This window comes from Cucurbita pepo, chromosome 7, assembly GCF_057944985.1.
Source record: "Cucurbita pepo subsp. pepo isolate OVF chromosome 7, ASM5794498v1, whole genome shotgun sequence".
NCBI classification, from domain to species: domain Eukaryota; kingdom Viridiplantae; phylum Streptophyta; class Magnoliopsida; order Cucurbitales; family Cucurbitaceae; genus Cucurbita; species Cucurbita pepo.
Window position 1 is genome coordinate 1,962,240 of NC_141804.1, and position 24,849 is coordinate 1,987,088.

The window sequence follows — 24,849 nt, forward strand, 5'->3', positions numbered from 1 at the left end:
TCATCAATTTTAATATACCTTAAAATTAATTAAATTAAAAGATCAGATTAAACTAGGCCTCTTTTTATTGCAATAAATGAGAGCTACAGAAAACTGTCATTATTTAATTTTTTTTTTTTTAATTTAGTAAATAGTTAATTTTAAATGACTACAATTATCGACATTTAAATAATAAGATTTAAATTAAATATATATTTATTTATTTTAATTTGGGAATTCAAAATTTAAATACTAATATTAAATTAAGTCAGAGAGCGTGAAGCGTCTATAGTGGAGAAGAGAAGGCTTTTTTTTTTTTTTTTTTTTTTTTTTTTTTTTTTTTTTTTTTTTAAATTTAAAATAATAAATAAATAAAAAATGTAAAGAAAATATTTCGAAACTCTGATATTTTTCCCTCTCTGTGTGTGTATCTGAGAAAGAAAACCCTAGCTCCTCTTCTCTCCCCGTTCTTCTCTTTCAAGTTTCCCTCGCTTTTCTATGTGATTTGGCCCCATTTCCATTCGATTCGGTGGGTTCCTTTACTTCCATGGACTTCAATTGAACTGAACCCTTCCGCGTTTCCAAGGATCTGGGAGCTTTACCTACAAACCGAGCAAACATGGCGTCTTCCGACAAGGATGTCGAAGAACAACTTTTGGAAGCTGGCAATAAGATTGTTGACCCTCCTACTTCCGTTGAACAACTTCTACCGCTTCTCGATGTAAGCCCTTCCCCTTTCTCTTCTTTTGCCCGGTTATTTTGTTTATTAATTTCGGAATTTTCTTCAATCAATTTGTTTTTTTCGACCTGGGTGAATGCTGTCTTCGAATTTTCTTTCGTTCTACCCTTTACGGTGATATTTGACGCTCGATTGATTTTCCCTTTACAATTTATCGTGCTCAGTCGTTTTTTGTATATTTAAATGTATTGCAAGTTCCTGACTTTTTACCACGTTCGAGGGGCGCGCTTACGATAATGGCTTCTCTCGTTATAAACGCCACTTTGAATGAAATTGTAGAAATGAATCAGTTGTGCAGCTGGTCTTCGAATTTGAGCTTTGCAGTGTTTTTTTTTTTTTTTTTTTTTTTTTTTTTTGGTGGGTGGGGGCAGTGATGTAAAGTAAGTAAGGAAATTGTAATTGAAATTCGTTGTGTTGCTCATGTGGTGCTAGTTTGTGGAAGAGGGCTTACATGTTGCTCAAAGCTCATTTAGGATAGTATTCCCAGTCATGGTTTCTTCATTTCTTGCTAATCGTGTAGTGATTATTGTTACTATTTTCCATTCGAGACAGGTTAAATTGGAAGCCACACCTTTCATGAGATTGTTCTAACCTAAAGTCTCTTTGTTCGCACAAATGAAATTGGTTGAATTGGTTCTCAGATATAAATCTTATTATTTTTTTTATTTTTTTATTTTATTATTATTATTATTATTTTTTTTTATACATCTGAGGCTTTTGATTTGAAGCATTACTAGAAGGTAAGTTGAAGCACTTCTATTAAAGTTTACTGGAATACTATTGGGTAGGGGGACATTTTCTAATTTCTCATTGAGCTGGCAGCTGGCAGTAGTTAAGAGCATCAGTTTTGGTGGTTTGGGAGGTAAGGGAAATGTTCGAGAACTGTTAAGGAGGGAATTTATCAGGATTATATATCTTTTTCAAGGCTTCCAGGAATTTGGATAAGGGGTCCTAACTTAATGAGGGTTCATGCTTTTAAAGCCAGTCAGGCTGTTCAGAATCTCTTAAGAGTAGAAGCTGTGACTTTTAAATCTTCTTATGACTGATGAGGGATGAGGGATTTTTCCACCGTATTTCTTTTTCTTCTGCTAATTTATCACTCTCCCGCTTCTCTATCCTTGCTGCTGGTGAGAGAAAATATCATGAAACATTAGCTGCTAAATAGGCCTTCTTGGTCCTTGGTATTTAAAAGCTTTGTCTATGTTGATTTTAATTTTTGTGGTCATGATAGGTAGCGCTTGCATGTGTTTTTTCCCTTCACAATAACCTGCGTGATTGCAGAAAATTGAGAGTTTTCTGGCAAGGGTTGAACAATCCCCTTCAAAATCAATGCAAAGTGCACTCGCTCCATCACTGAAAGCACTGGTTTCTGATCAGCTTCTAAGGCATTCGGATATTGATGTTAAAGTTGCAGTTGCTGCATGCATTAGCGAAATAACTAGGATCACTGCACCTGATGCCCCTTACAATGATGAGCAAATGAAGGTAATTAGAATTTAGAAATTTGGTCTTTAAGTGGATACAATGTCAATTTCCTACTTATCAAATTTATTTCTAAAGAGTTGTTTTTTGCTTCTGTTCAGGAGGTATTTCATCTTATAGTATCATCCTTTGAAAATCTCTCTGACAAGTCTAGTCGATCATATGCAAAGAGGGCATCCATACTTGAAACCGTAGCAAAGGTCAGATCGTGTGTGGTCATGCTGGATTTGGAATGTGATGGTTTGATCATTGAGATGTTCCAACATTTCCTTAAGACAGTAAGGTATCATACTGATTTTATTTTTTAAATCATTTTCCTTTTAAATTTTCACTTATAATGAGCACAATTGTGATAGATATTCGATTTCCAACAAGTTAAGTTATTTCTTGAACAAATAGAATTTGTTCCTCCATTAAATACCACTAGACTCTGCACTTAATAAGTAGTTGACTTTTACCAGAGAACATGAATAAAAAACAGAAAAATAGTCTCCTGGCAAGCTAGCTTCGCTTCTGCAAGTTTGTGGAGTATTTGGTTGGAATTGAACCATTGGATTTTTAGATAGGTTGAGACATTGGGTGAGGAGGTGCGAGAGGTGGCTAGGTTCAAGGCTTCTCATTGGGCCTTGGTTGCCAAACCATTTTGTAATTATGATCTCAGTCCTTTTTTTTCCGATTGGAGGCCCTTTTTGCAATTTGTTTTGTTCTCCTTTTGTCCAGGCTTGTTTTTGGCATGCCTTTCTGTTCTTTCATAACTGAAAATTTGGTTTCTTACCCTAAAAAGAGAGAAGAAGAAGAAGATTGTAGACTTGTTTCTCAGTATGTGAATCAATAAATTGATTGTGGATCTTAATTGCGTGAGGCCCAATAAAATAGCACATAGAAGACTTTCAAGCTTCACAAAAAACTTGATCACTAAGAATTTGAGGCAAGATCAATTGCAGAAAGCCATGGTCACTCATTTGATTCAAATACATGTGGGTTTGCAAGTGTATGTTAAGAAACCAATTTTGCTGCTAAATCTGGCAGACACAAACCCATGATTGTATGAAGCCCTCATAATTAACTGATTTTAAAGATAATTTAATCGAAGATGATACTGTGAAGTAATGGGAAGACAAGTTGTTTATTTTCTGTGCATCATCTGCTGGAGCTGCAATTTACTGCATATAGTGCCTAATTCACAAGAAAACTCCCAGATTTGGTCAGAGGAGAAATTCATTCTTGCACTTTGTTTTGTGCTCCTTTTGTTCAGGCTTGTTTTTGGCATGCCCTTCTATTCAACTGAAAATTTGGTTTCTTACTTAAAAAAAAAAAGAAAAAAGAAGAAGATTATAGAATTGTTTCTCAGTATGTGAATCAAGAAATTGATTGTGGATCTTAAATGCGTGAGGCCCAATAAAATAGAACAGAGAAGAGTTTCAAGCTTCACAAAAAACTTGATTATTAAGAATTTGGGGCAAGATCAATTGCAGAAAACCATGGCCGCTCATTTGATTCAGATACATGTGGGTTGGCAAGTCTATGTTAAGAAACCAATTTTCCTGCAAACTCTGGCAGACACAAACCCATGATTGAATGAAGCCCTCATAATTATCAGATTTTAAAGATAATTTAATGGAAGATGATACTTAATTTAATGGAAGATGATACTGTGAAGGAATATGAAGAAAAAAGGTTATTTTCTGTGCATCATTTGCTGGACTGCAATTTACTGCATATATTGTTTAATTCACAAGAAACCTCTCAGATCTGGTCAGAGGAGGAATTCATTCTTGCATTTGATGAATATGTTGGTGAAGATGACCATAAGTAATCGCTGTTTATGGAGAGTTCCCCATGAGTTTTATTTAGCTGTGATTTTTCAATCATGACGATTCAATGTTGAGTGAGTTTGTGAACAAAGTTTACTTGAGGAAAGAAGGATGTTCTATGGTTCTTCTGATAAGCGTATTGGCTTTCAAACCGAGGTTTTTATTTTTTCAATGTCCCACAAACTTAAAAACTCTAATTTATGGATTGGTTGCTCCATGGGAAAATCCTACAACCTCATATACGTGGTGAACTTACAACAACAGGGTATTTTTAACTCAGAGGAATAAGTGAAAATTTAGCTTTCTGAGTTCCTTGATTCCTATCTCCTCTTGTCACATCTTAAGCTCAAGAACAATTTCCTGAAGTGGGAGGTAATTTATATGGTGGGTTATTAGGATAGCATTGTAATAAGTTTCATACTTTCAGTTTATTAGTTTTAGTTGGTTATTTATTGCTTTGTTAGTCTGCTTTTCGGTTTATTTGGGTTGGTCGGAAGGCAACTTCTATAAATAAGGGGAAGGTCCTATTTTCAACACTTTTGAATGGAATGGAGCTCCTTCGGTTGTTCTTTACTCTAGATGCTTGGCTGGATTAAAATACATTCATGTAATTGTTGAATGGGTTGTATGAATATTATTTTGTAATATTTTGCCTATAGTTGTTATTGGCATTGAGCTGCTGGCATAATGAACGTAAATCTTATAGAAGGTTAAGCATAAGTTGATAACTTTTGCTGATACCTTGGCATATTGCTTGCTGTGCCAATTATTTTAGTAAGTTGCTGATAATTTGAAGTTAAGATGACTGCAGTAACAAGTAACTCTTCCCTGGTGTTTGCAGAGTAAAAGTTGATGTGATTTGATATTAATAATGGTAAGTAAAAGATTTACAAAAGCAAATTTCTGACACTTAACAATGCTTGGCTTTAATGTCTAACTAAACAGACCACCAAAGAATCTCTTTGTAACTTGTTCTTTGATTTGATCTTATTTATATTGTGTTCAAATACTATTTCATTTGGGTTTTGTCTGTGATATTTTTGGCCTTCCATCTATTCTATTTAGGTCTAGCATTTTACTTCTAATAGTTTGCTTTTCTTTTCCCCCCTGTTTGATAATCATTTGGTTTTTTATTTTTGGTTGTTGAAAATTAAGCCTACAAATACTACTTCCATTTTTAGGTTTCCTTGTTATGTTATCTACTTTTTACATATATCAAATAAAATCCGGAAGTTAAAAAAATAGTTTTCAAAAAGTTTGTTTTTGGTTCTGGAATTTGACTAAAATTTGAATGTTCTCTTAAAAATGTTGAAACTCATGGTAGAGAATCAATGAGAAAATCAATTTTCAAAATCCAAAAATAAAAACCCAAATGGTTATCAAATGGGGCCTAAGTTGAACATTTGTTGTTTTTCCTTTTTGTTCTTGTTCCGATTGTGAGAACATAGCAGGTTTTATTTTTTTGTGTTGGAAGTTCTAATGTTAGGAATTTTTGTGTCCATATGTTGTTAAGTTTATTAATAGTATTCTTCATCCAGAGATGATCACCCAGAGAATGTATTTTCGTCAATGGAGACAATTATGAGCCTTGTTTTAGAAGAAAGTGAAGATATATCTGTAGAGCTCCTCTCTCCTATCTTAGATAGCGTGAAGAAGGACAATGAGGTAATATGCTTTGAGTTGTTATTTGTTCCCTTTTCCTTCGTTTTTCTTAAGTATTATTATTTTCACATTTTGATTCTCTTTAATCTTATAATACTATTTTCAGGAAATTCTACCCATTGCTCGGAAGTTAGGGGAGAGAGTTCTTGATAACTGTTCTACTAAGCTCAAACCTTATTTGGTTCAAGCTGTAAAAACCTTGGGAATTTCTTTTGATGATTATAGTGATGTGGTTGCTTCCATATGCAAAGATCTTTCTGGCTCTCTGGAGCCAAGTAATCTTCGTGATGCTGATGACAACACGGTATGTTCTTAAATAATGTTCAGTTTAGTAGTCTTGACAACTTATTCTTTCTTAAGGCGGGGTTCCATCAAGTCTTGCTAAATGTCCATCCCATTTTCCCACCCCCTAATGTTGAGTGTTGTACAAACGGGATTTTATATCGGCTATCTCTTGGTATCTTAAAAATGAAGCTCCATAGGCCTTATCTCTCTGTTTATTGGCAGGCAGATGAGTGACTAGAATCTGTGTCAATGTTTATTTCCTGTAAATCTTCCATGAATACAATGTTTGATTCCCACGTTTAAGATTTATGTGATATGTGATTCTGATATTGAAATTTACCATGAGTTTCCGTACTACAGAGATTTGGGTTTTATAACATGAGATTCTGTGTGTTGAAATAACATTTTACTCCCAATTGGTCAGCATACAAGGTACTTAACATTGACCAAAGTGAATTTTTTGTAATGGTTTTTGCGTTTTGTTTTCTGTTGTAACTTTTTGCAGGTTCCGGAGAGCAAGTCAGTTGGAACGTCTGGGGAAGAGGTAAATGATTCTTAATGCTGTATTCTTTCCTGATTTTGTTTTAGAAGTATTTCTTCCCTTATTAGAACAGGAAGCTCCATATATTCTTATGTAAGTAATGTATGCAAAATATAACATATTTGGTTGATATGTAGAAAGTAGTTAGGTTACCTTTGTTTAATTGATACTGAGTTAAATGATATGATATCTATCAGGTTGAAGACAAACTCACAGAAGTGGCCACACCTGAGAGAGTTGATACAGCCATCGAGAAACATCGTGACTCTGTTAAGAGCAATGGAGTTGCACAGGGGGGTGAAGATGGTTCCGTCCCTAATTTGGAGAACAAGAAAGAAGAACATGGTGGTCATGAGTGCAAAGAGGTGAAATCACCCAAAAGTTCTGAACCTGCTAAGTTGGGCTCTGAGAAAGCTAGTAATGTGAAGGAAAGACCTGAAAAGATCCCTAAGAAAAGAGGTAGAAAACCTAATCCAAAACCTGCAGAAGTTCCTCATGTTGATGCCCAGAAGGGATCTCAGAGTCAGCCAGAACATGAAAGCCATAGTGAACATCCTGGTTCTCCTCGTGGGAACCGGTCTGCTGAAAATTTGCCTTCAGAAATTGAGGCTGATGCCAAGCCATCTTCACCCAAGGCTATGGAGATTGAATCTGCCAATGTTACTACACCTTCACTTAGTGGAAGCGTTCCTGATGAGTGTAATAATAAGTCTGGACAGGGAAAGAAGGCTGCTCAGGCAAAGAAGAAAGTCAACTCAGCTAAAGAGGTGGCTTTGACTGCACAAGTTTCAAAAAAATCATCTGACGAAATAAATGACTCGGGAGCAAAGCTTGCTGAAGATAAGGCTGCTGCTGGGGTTTCTGATGATTCTAAGACTGCAGATGAAGATGCAGCAGAAAGGGAAAGTGACACTACCAGTGATTCTGAGGCTAAGTCTTTGAAGCAGTCTGCTAGGAAGGGAGATGGAGCCAGTAAGAGTGGTGGTGGATCTTTAAAACAATCGGAGGCTAAGAGAAAGAAGGGATCTGGGAAAACTATTTCCGGAAAAACCTTGAAAAAGTTGTCAGGCGATGATGATAAAAAGGTGGTTAGAGCGGTGTTAGTTCTTTGTTTGGCTTCGTGATAAAATCTTATCCCAACTGATGCGTTAATAATTGTTTGGTTGAATTGTGGTTATTCTTCTAGGAAACAACACCTGTGCTGAAACCAACCTCAAAAACTACCAAAGATGAGAAGATCTTGAACAAGAGCACAACACCAGCCTCCAAGAGGAAACGAACTCCTAGCAAAGAAAAAGTATGTTCTACCGTATAGTGTTTATTAGTTCCATGTCATTATGGATGAAAACTTTTCACTGCTTGGAGAAAAAATTTAACACAGTAATGTTGCGATGATTGTATTTAGGTGTGCACATGGATATTGTTCTCTCCCCTCAAGTAAAAGTCGCTCTTTATTTTATTGCCATCAATGCATCATAGTTAGTGTCATATAATTCAACGTGTGTATGTTAATTTCATTAAAAAATTACCGATTCCTTTGTCTTTTCCTGATTAGATGTCAGGTTAATAGTTCGTTGGTTTCTACTGTGTTTGTTTGTTCATTTGTCAAACATTTTTTTTTTGAGGATATGGATATCAAAATGCTTGCTTGCTTCTTATAGACATATCATCTGATTTGTCCAAAATTTTTGTTGCGAGCATATGAAACTTAAATGATACACAAACAAATAACCAAAAATCTATAAAAGCAAAGAAGTAATGGATATTTGAACTTCCGACAAGCAAGTTTCTCGTTGGGCTTGTTTGTTTTGAGTTTGTTTCTCCGGCTTCCTCTTTGGGTTTTTTCTTCTCAGTTTTTAAGAGTTTTTGTGGGATGTTTTTTCTTTTTGTTCTCTCTCTCTCTCTCTCCCCCTCTTCTTTTATTCTATGAATGGAAAATTTTTGTTTCTTGTTAAGAAAAAAGGACTATTCCTGGCTTCAATATTACTGCCTCATTTTTGTATACGACCTTAAAGCAACATATCCTTGATTGGCCCATTGCACTTTTCTTTGTTGTTGAAAGCTTAAATCTCATCTTTACTTACTGTTACTTTCAGGAGTCTGAGACCAAGGATTTTGATGAAACTTTGGTTGGTTCAAAGATAAAAGTGTGGTGGCCAAAAGATCGGATGTAAGTACCAATGGTCTCTGATTTATTTTAGGTATCTTTGATGTATGGTTGATATCGTATTATAAACAAATTGTAAAATGCATGTGCTATATGCAGAAGTATACTTTTCTAATATTTTTGCGCATTGGTACCTCATTTAATTGGTGTCATATTCAAGGTTAGAACTTAGATTTAAAATTGGATTTGAAAAAACTTCCGAGTATGTGGATTGAAATTTGTTGGATGAGGTCCTTAGGCAGAGATTTTTGACTTGGAGTTGTCTTTGGATTAGGAAATATTCATTCCTTATCAACAACAAACTGATAGGTAAGGTAGAGGCTTCTAGAGGACTTAGGAAAGCAGATCTCCTTCTTCCTTTCTCTTGTTCCTAGTGGTAGATATTCTTAGTAGATTAGTTGCCGCTGGTGTGGAAAGAGGGGTTCAGGGTTCAAGTGGGAAGGGAAAATTTTCAAGTGCCATTTTCACCTGTCACATCTCTAGTTCGCTGATGGTACCGTTTTCTTTTGTTATGGAATGGAGGATTTGTTGGTTAACCTTAATTTACATTCTTTACATCTCTGAGCTTATTTTGGGTCTTAAGATTAAAAGGTGAGTGTGGTCCTGGGCATTAATTGTGAGTCGTCTAAGTTGAACTCTTGGGCTTATCTAGTTGATTGTGAGGTGGGTTCTCTTCCTTATTCTGACCTTGAGCTTCCTGTAAGCCACAACCCTAGGTCTGTTTCCTTATTGGATTTCTCGAAAGGAGGGAGGCTGTAATGCCCCTAAAGCAAAAGGATTTTTAGATGTGCCTTTTGACCCACAACCTCTGTTACGGCCCAGGCCCACCGCTAGCAAATATTGTCCTCTTTGGGCTTTCCCTTTTGGACTTCCCCTTAAAGCTTTAAAACGCGTCTGCTAGGGAAAGGTTTCCACACCCTTATAAAGGGTGTTTCGTTCTCTTCCCTAACCAATGTGAAATATCACAATCCACCCCCCTTCAGGGCCCAACGTCCTTGCTGGCACTCGTTCTTTTCTCCAATCAATGTGGGACCCCACCAAATCCACCCCCCTTCGTGGCCCAGCGTCCTTACTGGCACACCGCCTCATGTCTACCCTCCTTTGAGGAACAACCTCCTCGCTGACACATCACCTAGTGCCTGGCTCTGAAACCAACTGTAACGCCCCTAATTTTCTTAACCTAATTAGTGACTTCACCCATACATGCATAAATCTTTAAGCGGAAATTCATCATAAATAGCTTTGGAAACAACACCCTTCTTACATGAAGGTTCAAAATCCGAACCAAACATAACTCCGAAAAGAAAACATTCAATTATTGAATCCTGAAAAGTTAGATAAAATAAATATTCAACGATCTAACTTAAAAACCCAGATAAAAACATAAACTACTAGCTATGCCATCTCATTAACTTCCATGGTAACCTTAGCTCCACCGTCAGTCGTACATTAGTGCCTTGCCTTACCTAAAAAATGGAAAGGCACCGTCAGCCCTATTTTTCATAAAAGGCAAGGCACCAATGTACGGCTGACGATGGATCTGAGCTTACCATGGAAGTTAATGAGATGACTTAGCTAGTAGTTTATGTTTTTATTTGGGTTTTAAGTTAGATCGTTGAATATTTATTTTATCTAAATTTTTTAGGATTCAGTTATTGAATGTTTTCATTTCGGAGTTATGTTTAGTTCGGATTTTGAACCTTTATGTAAGACTGGTGTTGTTTCCAAAGCTATTTATGATGAATTTCCGCTTAAAGATTTATGCATGTATGGGTGACGTCACTAATTAAGTTAAGAAAATTAGGGGCGTTATAGTTGGTATCAAAGCCAGGCACTGGGTGATGTGCCAGCGAGGAGGCTGTTCCTCGAAGGGGGGTAGATACGAGGCGGTGTGCCAGTAAGGACGTTGGGCCCCGAAGGGGGGTGGATTTGGTGGGGGTCCCACATTGATTGGAGAAAAGAATGAGTGCTAGCGATGACGCTGGGCCCTGAAGGGGGTGGATTGTGATATCCTACATTGGTTGGGGAGGAGAACGAAACACCCTTTATAAGGGTGTGGAAACCTTTCCCTAGCAGACGCGTTTTAAAGCATGAAAGGGAAAGCCCAAAGAGAATAATATCTGCTAGCAGTAGGGGTCTGGGCCGTTATAGAGGCTGTGGGTGGTTCAAAGGCACATCTAGAAATCCTTGGTTTGCAATTGCTTTAGGTTTTCCTTCCTTCTCTAAACATGTGTAGTGTTGGGTTGTGGATGGCTCAAATGCCTATATTTGGGTGGGCCAGAGTTCCCTAGGATTTACTGTGTATCTTCTTTGAGGGTGAAATCAGTATCTTCTGCTGTTTCTTTATTGGGTATGTCTCTTTCAGTTCAAGTTTGGTATGCAGGTATTTGGTGTATGTAGTGGAGAGGAATGATAGGAACGGGGAGGTCCTGGGAAGAGGTTTGGTTCTTAGCTAGGTTTAATGCATCGCTTCAGGTGTCTGTGTTCAAGGATTCTTGTAATTGTTTGCATGGTTTGGCCCGTTGGATTGGTCCCTTTCTCAGCTTAGTTTGGGTGCTTTGAGGACTGTTTTTTAACGCCATTTATGTTTTGCTGGCTTGTTGACTTTGTATTTTTTCATTTTTATCTCGATGAAAGTTGGTTCTGTTAATATCTTCATTTGTCCATGATAAAACAATTATAATGTTTAATTTCTGGTTATTTGTTGTGTGTCATATTCCATCGGCTTCAGGTTTTATGAAGGTGTTATTGATTCTTTTGATCCTGAAAAAAGGAAGCACAAGGTAAGATATCATTTATGGAATCTGATGTTCTTTGTTACTATGGCATGTATGCATTTTAGTGCATATGTATGTGTTACATATACATATACTTCTATGTATATATATATATATACACATACCTATATATATTCATTGGTTTATGATATTTTACGAGGTTCATTCTGTGCAGGTTTTGTACATGGATGGAGACCAAGAAATACTAAATCTTAAAAAGGAGAGATGGGAATTTATTGATGGTGACTCTGAATCTGAACAGGTAGGTTGCTGTGTAAATTGTATTTTGCTTGTCGTCTAAGATCCTCTAGCCTTAATGTTTTTCTTTATCATATGATAACAGGAGCAAACAGAAGATTTAGTGAGATCAGAATCTGCAGCCGAGACGTACGTACAGCTAACTTTCAATATTGCTCATTTCAGTTTAACATTCTGAATTTACATTTTATGAACGAAAAAGGGAGCTGCGAAGATAATCGTAACCCGCTCATTTAGGTTTCAATATTAATCCCCACATATGGTATATTTGTGGTTTTCCTTTGTTGAAATGAACTTACGTATAAAGATAACATCAATGCATGTGTGCAAATGGCCATCTTTTACATTGACCAGCATACTAGTTTCGGGTACTTGGTATTTGCTTATCTCATAAGTAGTCACGAGCTCTGTCGAAAACGTGTAATAGGTTCTCTAGGACCTTAGCATCTTTAAATCAAGTTTCCCCTTTCACGAGCGCCATGCCAAACTGTTTTAGTTGGAAAGGTTGTAAGCATACTAGTTGTGAGAGGCATTCCCTTTTAGCCTGTATGGCTTTCAGTGTTGACTAGTTTCTTTCATCTGATATTAACTTAGATAAGTTCTTAATCTCTGATGGTTTAGATTTATATCGTGGAAATATCTTTATAATCAATTCAGCACTTGATTCTTTCTATCTTCAGAGAAGCTATGATGCTCGTACTTGTGCTACTGTTTTTACTGAATTTTGTCAATATATGATCATGATATTGTTGGTTGTTGGCATTTGTTATTGGTTTATGTGGATTCTTTTGATTGTTGTTACAGACCTCAAAAGAAAAAGGCAAAAATAAACGCCAATAAGTCTGCGACACGAGGAAAGATGGACGGTTCGCCCAAAAAGTTAGTTCATTTCACAACTGTTCGCTCTCTCAATAATGGTTCTTGATTTTTAATTGTTAGACTCAATTCTAGGGGTGGAGTAACTTCCTCAAGCAAATCCAAGGGTGCAACTACAAAAACTGATCGGAGTAGTGGCAGCAAAGTTGAGGGCAAGTCGAAAGAGAATACTCCTCGGGTTGGAAGACCTCCGGGTTCTACAGCTAGCAAATCCAAAGATCAAACCACTCCTAAAACTGGTAGCAAGGCTGGTAGCGCAGGTCCGAAAATTGCTGGCAAGTCGAGGAATGACGATGCTGAATCACACAAGACTGGTAAATTGAAGGATGACGAGACGTCCACACCTGCTGCAGCGGCTTCTGCGAAGTCCAAGCAAGATGTATTGAAGACAGGGAAGTCCAAACAAGAAACTCCCAAAACTCCTGCAATTTCAAAGGGAAAATCACCCAAAACAGGCGACAAATCAAATAACTCTAATCTCTCCAGCAAGGTCAAGTTCACATCTTCAAAATCAAAAGAAAGCGGGGATTTGAAGAACTCGCCCGCTTCTGGAAAAGCAACAGAGAACTCAAAGGGGAAGTCGCTAAATTCATCCAACGATCAAGGCAGTGAATCCAAGTCAGGGAAGAAACGAAGAAGAGAGCCAAAAGGTTAAATCACCACACCACCTATTCCAGAAAAGCTCGGAGTTGTCTATTCTTGCCTTGGTTCAGCACTACATATTTGCAAATTCTAGAATGAGTTCTTTGGGAAGCTTGCTCTGGATCTTGTTATCTCATTGGCATATTTTCCAGATTGTCTGTCATATATTCTTAGTCGTTAGGTTAGGTTAGGCGCGATTATAGGAGTATGCTAGCTAGTTGCCTCTGTAGTTGTTTGCCTCAATTCATGTCATCTGTGGGAGGGAGGTAAGGTAAAAGGTAAAGGTAATAGTAGAAGAGAGAGGATGTTGAAGTGTTAGATAATGTGTACTACTACTAGGCTTTCTCTGAACACAAAAGATTGGCTTGGCTTATTAGAGAAGAGGAGAAAGGCCACAGATTGAGAACAAAGGCCCTTTTTAGGCCTTCTTTTTTTAACTCCCTCGGTGATTTTTCAGAGTAATTGTTGTTAACCCAACATCTGCTGCTATATTCTGATTAATGGTTTTGGAAAGCTTAATCTTATGGAGTCATTTGACTCGTAAGTTTAGGTGTGTATATCCCCCATCAAACTTTGCACTACTTTTTTCTTTGTTTATGGATTATGGATTATTATTATAGGCTTCTTCCCACAGGACTGTTCGTTCTTTTTTGGATCCCGCTCCTAAACATAAGGGATAGGAGGAATATGATTGGGCCTATCATATCGAAAGGGTTGTCGAATGAGAACCCGTTTAGGGTGGGTTACATTCTAATTATGAGAAGGGGTCATCTGAGCGTATTTAAATAGATACTATGTTTACCTATGGATTCTTATGTATGGACCTGTTTGTTTACATATCTCTCGTTATTTGGGATCATCTCTCGCCTGATTCGACTGACGGTTGGATAATAAGAAGGCGAGCTGATCCGATTTGATTTCGGATAAGTCCTCTTGGTAGTGAATTCTTGGCAGTGAATTGTTGAATTTGCAGTTTTTGGAAAGTGGGGTACTTCACTGAATTCAAGGGGTTGAATTTGTTTGTTTTACCGTTTGTGGCATTATTATTGTGTATCAGTCCCCACTTCCGTCGTCTTCTTGTGGCCTTCTTCAGCTGTTTATGTTTCTGCAGCACAGCTGCTCTGAATTCTGTGCTTGTTTTGTTTCACTCAAATTAAAACCTCCTCCTCGTGAAATGTTCTTTCCTCTCTCTCTCTCTCTCTCTCTCTATATATATATATATATATATGTGTGTGTGTATATACACGTATGTATATATATGTATGTATCTATACGGGTAGACGAAAAAATAATTTAATTAGAGGCAAGATTTTTATCAATAATTTTATTTTTCGAATGTGGTGGTTGTGATTGTTTAGGAACCAGATAGCACAAGAGTAACCATATCAACCGCTAGGAGTCGTCGTTGTCGCAACAACTTGGAGTTGGCAACGTCTGACTTGTGGTCCACACTAAATTTTATCGTATATTATTACATTTTACCGTAAATTTAAAAGGATTTATAGAATTTATAAGATTTAATATATAATTCTCGTTGGGTAAACTTTATGACAAATATATGAACTTTATTTAAAGGTGAATGTGCCTAACTTATGTTATCACGTAACTACTGTGCAATTGGATCATATGATCTCTCGTTTTCATATGGATATGACACCATTTGCTTGATCGGGAAATAGACTGAACCGATTAATCTATAAGTTATCTATCAATTTGATCAAGTTATGATGAGTTAGGTTTAATAATTACACGCTAATTAAATACACGAACGTGTATTTATTATTATTATTTTATTAAAAAGAGTGTACTTTGAAATAGTTCTATCACATTTATAATGGTTCATTTAATATTTATAATGATGCAAACTTATTTAGATAAAAACAACATTTATGTGTGATTTAATGAACAATGACCCATATATTATTAAGTATAGCCTTACATCCTTTTACAGGTTTAGAGATGGCCACAGAGCGATCTAAACCCGTAAAAGCTTCTAAATTAGAGATGGCCACAAAGCGATCTAAACCCGTAAAAGCTTCTAAATTAGAGATGGCCACAGAGCGATCTAAACCCGTAAAAGCTTCTAAATTAGAGATGGCCACAGAGCGAGCCAAAAACAAGGATACGGTTCTTATCATTGTCTCTGCCTCCTATTTCAATCCTCGTTTGTGCAAAATTTTCTATTTATTTTTGTGATGATTGAAACCGAGATTCACTATGGAATTCAAATATTTATTTCAATTTTTCAAGACTAAAACATCTTTATAAATTCAATAATATTTTACAAGCGAAAATATAATAGAGCGTTTGAACCTAATTTCAATATAAAGTGAACGGAATGAGGATTTAACGGGGCGGAGGGGGTTGAGAACGGGAATATAATCCTCGTTTTTTTTCTACGTTTCGCTAATGAAGATAAATCTCCGCTTGCTCCCTCCTCTAATCTCCTCGACTTAAATGAATTTCATCCCATTTCAAGCAAGTAGGCCGAACCAAATCGACATCTTTATTCTAAACCATGGCTCATTTGAAGAAAGGTGGTTGCAATTACAGAGCAATGGATGGCTACAAGTGATAGAGAGAGTGGTCCACAGCCATTGAAACCCTAAGCTTAGAGCTTTTCCCTACAAAAAAAAAAAAAAAAAAAAAAAAATAGCATTTTTTATTTAATACCAATAAATAAATAAATAAATAAATAAATAAATAAATAAATAAATAACTAAAAAGGGACCTTTTATAGCGTGGTCTCACCTTCCCATAAAATCTCTTTTTTTTTTCCATAAATCCTAAATTATTATTTTTTATTATTATTATTATTTAATTTGTTGGTATAGATGTATACTCGATCGTGTTGGACTGGACAAAATTTTAAACGAACACAAAATTTCAAGATGATTGGATTGGTGATCTAAACAACTCGAATAAAGTTCATGATGTAACGTAAATCAACCCGTTCAAACTGGGTTGGGTTGAATTGCTATTATTATATGCGGTACTTCGAACTTGGAACGAGCATGAAGAAATTAACGATACTTCTGTATCTTTTGAGTTGTTTTGCCTAATCGGTCGTTCAAGACCTTTGGTCTCTATCCAGACCCGATGAAAAAAAAAATAGATAACTTCTCATGGACTCGTTGAAAATGATTCTGATATAGTTGAGGAAAGTAGAAGGCACTCTGTTGGGACTGGGATCCTCACAGACAGAAAATGATGACAGACATTACTGCTATAACAATTAAAAATTTATAAATATTAAATATTAAACACTCACAAGTCAGTCTCATAACTCATTACTAACATCGACTATAAATATTAAATATTTTTAATTAGTATCTGACTATAAAAATCAAATATTTTTAATTTTCATAATAATTTAAAAAATAGATCGGACAGGATAAGATTTGGTTGTAACTCTAGTTTTGAGTTAGTTGAGTTCCAAACCAACCCGAATTTTTGGTAGCCCAAATAATATATATTTTTAAAATTTTTAAATTTAATATTTTTAAAAAATAGTATCTTATTTTAAATTTATTTCTATATATATATATATATATATATATAAATAAATAAAAGTCACTTTCACCTAAACAAGAGGCTTTAAACCTAAGGGGTGCATAGGAGGGGTTTTGGTGCAGTGGTCACCAAATATGTCAATGTAACAGTTATTATAAAGTTTGGCGCATATTAAAATAGTATTAAAAACTTTATTGTATTTCCCATAATTAGCAATAATTATATTTTATTAAAAAGTGGTCCCAGGTGCTCACTATATTCATGCTGTAAAGTTGACCCATTTATCATCCATTTTAATATTAATATCCACATACCATACCATACCATACCATACCATACATACATCATGCATCACATAATCATATAATTACCATAATAATAATTTTTTTTATAAATATATTTTAATTGTTTATTTAATTATTGGACTTTTTTTGAGAGATTAAATAAATACAAATTATATTTAGAGAGTTAAAATGGTAATTTTACCGACTCCAATTATGCTCGTTCTAGTGGTCCCACCCTCGTGCTAATGATCCTACGGTGGGAATTTACCCTCACTATAAATGTACGGTCAGGATTTATTACGAGGCGCAGTCCTCCGTACTCCTCCTACACATACCCTTGATAAATGATCTCCACGCAATCATCACCTGACACGTACGCGAAACACCGTCATTGTATTACACAGTTTCAGTGTGAGCAAAGTACACGATTCCTCCTCCTTTTTTCCCTTTTTTTTTAATATATATATATATATTTTTTTTTTGTGTTGCGTACTGGAAGATATCGATCCATCGTGTCTTTCTTCCGCAATAAAGAAAACCCGCGAGTGGAGATCGTGTGGATCAGATCGGATTGGATCGATCAATTCTTTTTTTTTTTTTTTTTCTTTGTTCTTCTGTTTGCTAAATTGTTTCTTTTTGTTCGTCTGTTCGTATCGATCTTCGTCGTTCTTGTGGATTATTTACTTTGTGGAGCGTTGCGACGGTCACCGTCGTCACGGCACTGTTTGATTTGTCTTTCAGAAGCTTTTGATTACGTGTTGTCGGCACTGTAACCGACGTCCTGCATGGAGGAGAGAGAATCGAGTTTTGTTTTTTTGTTTCTTTTAACCGCTTATTTATTTCGTACACAATCCAAAAACCCTAAATAATTTTCAGTACCTTCAGAAAATGTCTGTTCCTCCATGAAATGGTGTGTTGTTGATTTGAATTTTGAGCGGCTTTGTTGTGTTTGATACTCTGGATCTGGCTCGCCTTCGTCTTCTTCGTGCTGTTGGATCTTTATCTCGTCTCTCTATGCGGTTTCTATGTGTTCTTTTTTTTGTCTTCGTTACACATGTGAAAGATTCTTCACTGAAAATTATTTGTTTATCGTTCTTGATAGTGTTTTTATCTTCGATTCATTGTGGCTTGGTCTTGGAATTTGACAGAAGAGAGTGAGCACCCAGAGGCGCTTGGTATAAAGTGTATGCTAAGGCTTTTGCGTGCTCACTACTCTCTCTGTCAGATTCGAACGATGGATCGAAATTCTTCATATTCTGTAGCGCAATGTTATCGGACTCAGAATTATATGTTACTTTCATCTGATGAATCGGATTTGCAGTTATCTAGAGCGTGGCTTTTTCATGGTGCTAACTGACCGGAATCGTTGGCACAGTCATGAAAACAACGTACAACGGGACCTCTCTCAAGCTAGATAGGCTGGTCCTCTCCCTATCGGTATCTCCTTCTCTTTCTTCTTTTCTCTCTCTCGAGCAATTAGTTTTTGTTTCTCCTCTTAGTTTTTGACATGTGTTCATGGCCTTAGTCATTTGATGCACTAATTAATTTTTGTGCGCATGCTTTGAATGAAATTCTAGACTACGGAGTCTGTTTTCTTTTCCTGAAATTTTCTCCGAGTACGATTGGTGGGAGGTTCATATCAAATAGTTTGTTGAGGTTGTTTGACAGGCCCTATGTTACCTAGCAATAGAATGTCGTTGTTATTAGTGTACAAATGGAGGGTTCAGAAGCGTTAAAGAGAATTCCTAACGTAATTTCCGCCTGTGTCTTCTTCAAATCCGATTCTTGGTTGTTTTTTCTGTTGTTATGATTATTTATATGCATTAATTAATTGGAGAACTTGATAATCTTGTAATATCATGCTTTGTAAATATAGCAAGCCTATTGATTTTAATGTCTTGTTCATTTTATATTTGTAGAAAATCCTATTCGTTTCAACTTTGTTGGTGTAGAATACTAGTTTTCAGTTGAATTTTAGACCTCTGCAGGCCTCACTAAAGTAGATTGGTTTAATGCAATTAATTGCCCCAACACAATAGTAGTCATTTCCCCCTTTTCGTGGTTTAGCAATTGATGAAATTTACTTGCTAAATCACTTTTGTTACAATTTGGTTGCAGGTTATCTTACTAACATTTATAGGGTTAAAATTTTAAAAATTGAGAAGCAAATTGGTCTAAATATTGTTCTTGTTATCTTTTTCTTATAGTGGTTCGTTTATTCATACAACGGTGAGGTTAATGAAAATACGAATGTGTTTAACTGAGTAAGCTGTTTGTGTGACAGGCTTCGTACAATTTTGACCTTTAAGCTCAAGAATTTTCATTATTTTCCGAAGTTTGCTGTGCATAGATGGTGGTGACGTTTTTGTGCTATGATTTCAATTCTCATTTGAGTAATAATTGTTGGTAGGACACTGGGGAAAAATATTACACAAGGGATATAATTTAATGCACATATAACTGCAGCTTCTGTTGATGCTGTGAAGAATATTTTAAATTAAATGAGATCGTTTCAAATCTATGATTTTTATAATTAGGATATTGATTAAAGGTAATTTAGTACGTACTTCCATATGAGAATTCAAATCCTATTGTGCTGTTTAGACCTTTCCTAGCCAGATCTTATTAATAATTTTGCTGAACCCTACAAAGTTTAAATTTCATGTGGAAGGGAAAAATATTGATTTTGAACTTTTAGAAGTGTCGGGATTAATGCAGCTAGTGATAATCATAGCTTTTTACTTGCTAGTTAGTTGTGAGTGAGGATGGATGCTTGCATGTCTTCGTTATTATTTAGTGTGATTTGATTTGTTTCTTACAGAAATAATGGCATTATGCGTGTTAGTCAATTCTATACCACTAGTCTAGCGCTGCATGATGACACTTCTATCACACTACCCTCTTGATTACTTTAAGGCCCTTCCAATTCCTCCAATCTTCCCTAAATAATTGAATGATTGAATAACTATATATAATAGCAGCAGGTTCTTTTGCCCTTTCATTTCAGCCAAAAGTCTCCTCTTTCTGAGGCCTAATGCTCATCTAATTTACCATTTAGTGGACTGTTGTATGGAACCTTTCACATTGGAAATGTCCAGGCAAGTTAAAGGCAATTCGGAATGGAAGTGAGTGTGGACTTTGAGTGCCGAATGGACTTAAGTCCATTGCTAACATATAATTTACTTTTGAACTTTTCTTGAATTTTTCCTCGAGGTCTTTTAAGAAACCTTTATTAGGGTGAGGTTTGCACACCTTTATAAGAAATGTTTTGTTTCTCTCTTCAACTGATATTATTTGTAACAATGCAAGTCTATCGCTAGGCAATATTGTTCTCCTTGGGCTTCGATTTTATAACACTTTTGCGTTGAGAGGTTTTTACATTTTTATAAGTAATGTTTCGTTCCTCTCCAACCCCAACCAATATAGGATCTCACCGTTAAGAGTATTCTAAGCCTTAAGAGTATTCTAATTCTTCTATGAAGGCTTCTATTTATTTCTCTCAGGTACCGAAGAGGAGCGTGAGCCCATATGCTTTCCAGGCTCCAGAATGTCTTGTGGCTGTAAGTAATTTGATTGTTAGTGTGTGTAATTTTATACTTAAAAGCACGTTTAACTTTAGAGTTCTTACTTGAGTCATCGAAAAGCGACTATGGTGTCAGTAAATATATGTACCCTTTCTTTTCTCGGGGTCACATGCCCACGCACCAACTACCACATTTTAGTGTAGAAAAAGATTTCTAAAAGAAAGAGTAAAGAATAGAATGAGAGAATAAAAAAAATAGAAAGGCTTGGAAAATGAGAGAGTAGTTTGAGACTTTAGCTATTGTCCTCGAAATAGGAGTATTTTTTAGTGGGTTGTGAGAGAATAAATTTAGTCGGAAACTTGGAAACATGTTCAGAAACTGGTGGAGGAATTATTTTATTATAGCATTGTTTGGAAACTTCACTAACATTGCTTCCTAATTGACTAACTAAAATATAATCATGCAAATTTCAGATTATATTCCTACTGCTACAATAATGTTTATCCATCGCATTTTATTTTTTATTTTTGTTTTTGAAAGCTTTAGAATAATATTTTATTATGGTCTTCCTTAAAATTAAAAATAAATACTTGTTTGGTTGGTATCATTGATTAAAGTTGAGTTGTTTGTGTTAATATGAGTTTTGAGTTTAATTCAAAAGCATTTCATTTGGATAACTCTATATGTTTCCATATTTCCACATAATAAACATGGAAATTTGTATGTCACATCCTATTCTATCCTATCCTATCCACAAAATTTATTTAGGAATTGCAACCGACCCTTTTAACTTATGTATGTTATATTATAAATTTATCTTAAAAAATGACTCATGTTTTAAACTTTTAAATTTATGTTTAACTTACTGCATGGGTTGGTTTGGATCTATACCTCTCTTGATCGATAGAAAGGCGTTTGGTAGCTGGGAGAGTCTATCGTGAAAGAACTTTCGTTTTTATGGTAGGTGGAGAAGGTAAAGCGGGTGCTGGATGTGATTAAGGTAGAGCAACTCCTTTGTTGTCTTTAAAGAAGAAATAGGACTAGGACTTCTTGGTTTGGCCGATGTCATTCGTCTAGTAATACTGATTCGACTTTTGCTGCTGTGAGCTGGTAAGATATGTCTTGGGTTGACTACAAGGTGGGAGGGTAGCCAAAACTTGGAGTTGGGTTTTGTTTTATTTTGAGGACAATTAATTTCTTGGTCTTTGTTTTAGGTTTGTCCCTAAAAACGTGGAATAATTAGATGGTGATGTCAGGCTATGCTTATATCACTCTTTTAAAGTCTTTTCCTTTTCTTTTTCTTAGTCTTTTTTTTTTTTTTTAATTATTCATTGTTTCTTTTTTCTTTCACGTTTCTGAACTTTGTGAAGTTTAAGAATATTTGACTTTTATAATTGATGCTAGTGATGTAAATTGTGAAAGGGTCGAGCTGTATTGGATTGGATTGAGTTGCGAATTATTCGGGTTGCTCACATCACCAAGTGGCCTCACCCTACCCTACTGTGCATGTTCTGCCACACATTGCTAACCATAACCATCTTTGAGTATGCCCAAGTGTTGGTGATACCATTGGCATCCGACCCCATCTCACGTTGCATGTTTGGTTGCATGTTTGGACGCTCTCTCGTGTTCTTCAAGGATCATGTTGCACACAAAAGGCACTTGACCTGGTTGCATTGTGCATGCTCTACTACCGCACCACCCACTATCCATGGGTAAGCCATTGGATAAGAGGCAGCACCGCTATATGCCATGCTCAATAATGCCATGCTCAATAAGGTTCATATCGCACACCCAACCCCATGCTCAATAAGGTTCATGTCACACCCAACGCACTCGATCAAATTCTATTGTATGACATTTCTTTGCTGCACCACCCAACATCCTCTGCCCATAAATAGCATTATGCATTTTTAAACAATAGAATGAAAGCGGGGAGAAATAACTCTTGGGTGAAATCGAATGAAAGCAAATCCTTGGACTCGAATCCTCACGACCCTCACGATCAGTCCAAGGGATCCTGGGTTCAATCTATATGGTTCTTCTGCCTCGATAGATAGAGACATTAACTATGATAAGAAAATCTCGATCGTTAACTAATGGTTAACTAAGTTCCCCTAACAACTCCGCCAACTTGTCAATGAATTGAACTTATTGAAAGTTCAATTTGCCAAAAGTTAATTTCGATCATATTCGTAAAATAACTTTAAAAAACATAATATTTTGTAATTTCTCTCTATACATGATATTTATGATAATGATTTTTTTTTTTTTTCGTATAATTTATTTAGAAGCAATAAAATTATTTTTTTTTAAAAAAAGCATTTTTTTTCAAGACGGGTCAGGAAGACTTGACTTTTAGTCAAGTCGATTAAATCAACGCGTTTTTATGAAAATTTCTGAGAAATTCAAGCCCAATCTTTTCGCATCACCCAATAGCATTTATACAAGTGGATAATAACATAAATTAAAATTTAAATAAATCTATTTCATCTCAGAAATTTCAACGAAATTTCTTTCAAGACTTCAAATATATATATTCTTAAAAATCAACCTTTAATTACCGTTTTACCCCTTCTAATTTTTGAACGAATAAGTTTAATTTTAATAGAATATAGTTTTTAAAATCAGTCCTTATAATTTAAAAAAAAAAAATTTAAAATTTAGTCTCTGAGTTTCGTAATAATCGGATTAAATTTTAATTTTCTAAAAATTATAGAAATCAAATTTATAATTTCTTTAAAAGTTTTATCAAATTATAAAAATGGAGTCGGAGATAATTGTTTTTTTTTTTTTTTTTTTTAATAAAAGTGCAATTATTGAAAAGGTTGAAATATTCTCTTAGAAAATTGAAGGTTTAAATATAGGAATGAATTTTATCCAAATATATAAAGATAATTATTATACATACAATTGAAATCATCATTCTGACGTCAAAATTCTAATTTTTGACATAATAAATATTTTAAATTTTTTCTATAATTTGTGTTTGAAAATCTTTATTTTCATTATTTTCTGGGTCGTGCGTTGAAGTCATTGTACTGTATGAAAAGTATTAGACCAAAATTTAAATTTACTCCATATAATTAAAAAAAAAAATTAAAAATTAATTTCAATAATTTTTAAAAATTAAATAACAATATATCGTTTTTTAAATAATATTTTTTTTAGTATGTTAATATTTGACTACGTTAATTTTCTTTAGTGTCACGTAAGTTTATTCGAACTATATTATAATATTTAATGATAAACTTGTGGAGAACACGTACCTTGTGGATAATCCTAATAACTATGACTAAGTTTTTGGTCGTTGTATTAATTAATTACCAAATAAAAAATATATATATTTTTGTTATTTTTAAAGTTCGAGTTTAGGAAAATTTGAATGATGACTAAGTCGGGATGCCTCGTTGTCGCTGCCACTCACCTCCATCGCAAGTTTTCCCGCTACCTCACAAACAGAAATAATATCAACTTATCAAGTTTTCTCGAGAATTTTACATATAATATATGAGGAGCGACCATTTATTCACCAACTACCCGATATTATATAGCTTTCATAATAATCTAACGACACAACATATCATATTTTTTTAATTTAAGAATTATGAAATTACAGTTTTGCCCCTCATATATTTCCCAATTTCCTTTCCAATTTCTTTATTTTCCTTTTTTTTCTTCTTTTAATTTAAGTACGACTTGATTTTGATATTAGTTCAAAGAGAGACAGTTGTCAACATTCTATTGGCTGCATATTTAATTTCACAACGAACTTATCCGACCGTTTGAGCGAAGTCTTGGTAATCACCAAGAACTTCTTGCTCTAATTGATAATTGCCAAATACGTCATCGTTTTGACGTCAGTTTTTTTTTTATAAATTTATGTCATAATTTTTCATTTATTTTTAAGATTTTACATTTTAATAGATTAATTTAAATACGTAGAGATTTAACTACATGAACTTTCACGACTCTCCACAATGGTATGATATTGTTCATACCATAGAGCCTCCTCTGAGGCCTATGGAGCCCTTGAACAACCTCCGATCAATGAAGGCTCGACTTCTTTGTTCGAAAACTCTATTAACATGGCTAAGTTAAGCGTACGATTCTAATATTATATTAGGAATTACGACTCTCCACAATGGTATGATATTGTCCACTTCGAATCTAAGCTCTCGTGACTTTGCTTTTGGTTTCCCCAAAAAGTATCGTACCAATGGAGATAGTATTCCTCACTTATAAACCCATGATCTTCCACTAAATTAACCAGTGTGGGACTCACTCCCAATAATCTTAACAAAGA

At 35.2% G+C, this 24,849-nt stretch overlaps 2 protein-coding genes across 7 annotated transcripts; both read left to right on the forward strand.

The window, feature by feature from the left end:
• The first annotated feature begins 371 nt into the window (after nt 1-371).
• LOC111798642 (sister chromatid cohesion protein PDS5 homolog C) lies at nt 372-13,779 on the forward strand. 3 transcript variants are annotated; one of them, XM_087125397.1, is made up of 14 exons: nt 372-700; nt 1,950-2,203; nt 2,302-2,483; nt 5,553-5,679; nt 5,783-5,980; nt 6,467-6,505; nt 6,700-7,587; nt 7,689-7,799; nt 8,599-8,672; nt 11,401-11,452; nt 11,622-11,708; nt 11,790-11,833; nt 12,509-12,583; nt 12,656-13,779. In XM_087125397.1, the coding sequence occupies exons 2-14, from the start codon at nt 2,048-2,050 to the stop codon at nt 13,233-13,235; spliced, it is 2,613 nt and encodes an 870-aa protein (XP_086981523.1). In that variant the 5' UTR covers nt 372-700; nt 1,950-2,047; the 3' UTR covers nt 13,236-13,779. The 3 variants fall into 3 exon arrangements, with proteins under 3 accessions (XP_086981523.1, XP_023537684.2, XP_023537685.2); XM_023681916.2 differs by having other exon boundaries at nt 2,000-2,203; XM_023681917.2 differs by lacking the exons at nt 372-700; nt 1,950-2,203 and adding an exon at nt 4,856-4,888 and having other exon boundaries at nt 2,389-2,483.
• A 3,738-nt stretch (nt 13,780-17,517) lies between these two features.
• On the forward strand, nt 17,518-22,501 carry LOC147791586 (uncharacterized). 4 transcript variants are annotated; one of them, XM_087125398.1, is made up of 4 exons: nt 17,518-18,456; nt 20,523-20,579; nt 21,508-21,543; nt 21,966-22,501. In XM_087125398.1, exons 1-4 carry the CDS (start codon nt 18,397-18,399, stop codon nt 22,260-22,262), a joined length of 450 nt encoding a protein of 149 aa, XP_086981524.1. In that variant the 5' UTR covers nt 17,518-18,396; the 3' UTR covers nt 22,263-22,501. The 4 variants fall into 4 exon arrangements, 1 of the variants encoding a protein (XP_086981524.1); XR_015421647.1 differs by lacking the exon at nt 21,508-21,543 and having other exon boundaries at nt 17,518-20,579; nt 21,948-22,501; XR_015421648.1 differs by lacking the exon at nt 21,508-21,543 and having other exon boundaries at nt 17,518-20,579.
• The last annotated feature ends 2,348 nt before the right edge of the window (nt 22,502-24,849 follow it).

Bases quoted from the DNA above. Each gene is read 5' to 3' on its own strand.
- LOC111798642 (XM_023681916.2), top strand. From the start codon at position 599: ATGGCGTCTTCCGACAAGGATGTCGAAGAACAACTTTTGGAAGCTGGC. The intron at 7,588-7,688 runs GTGGTTAGAGCG...TTATTCTTCTAG, and splicing joins CAGGCGATGATGATAAAAAG to GAAACAACACCTGTGCTGAA. The intron at 12,584-12,655 runs GTTAGTTCATTT...ACTCAATTCTAG, and splicing joins ATGGACGGTTCGCCCAAAAA to GGGTGGAGTAACTTCCTCAA.
- LOC147791586 (XM_087125398.1), top strand. From the start codon at position 18,397: ATGAAAACAACGTACAACGGGACCTCTCTCAAGCTAGATAGGCTGGTC. The intron at 18,457-20,522 runs GTATCTCCTTCT...TATTTCTCTCAG, and splicing joins GGCTGGTCCTCTCCCTATCG to GTACCGAAGAGGAGCGTGAG. The intron at 21,544-21,965 runs GTAGAGCAACTC...AAATTGTGAAAG, and splicing joins GGGTGCTGGATGTGATTAAG to GGTCGAGCTGTATTGGATTG.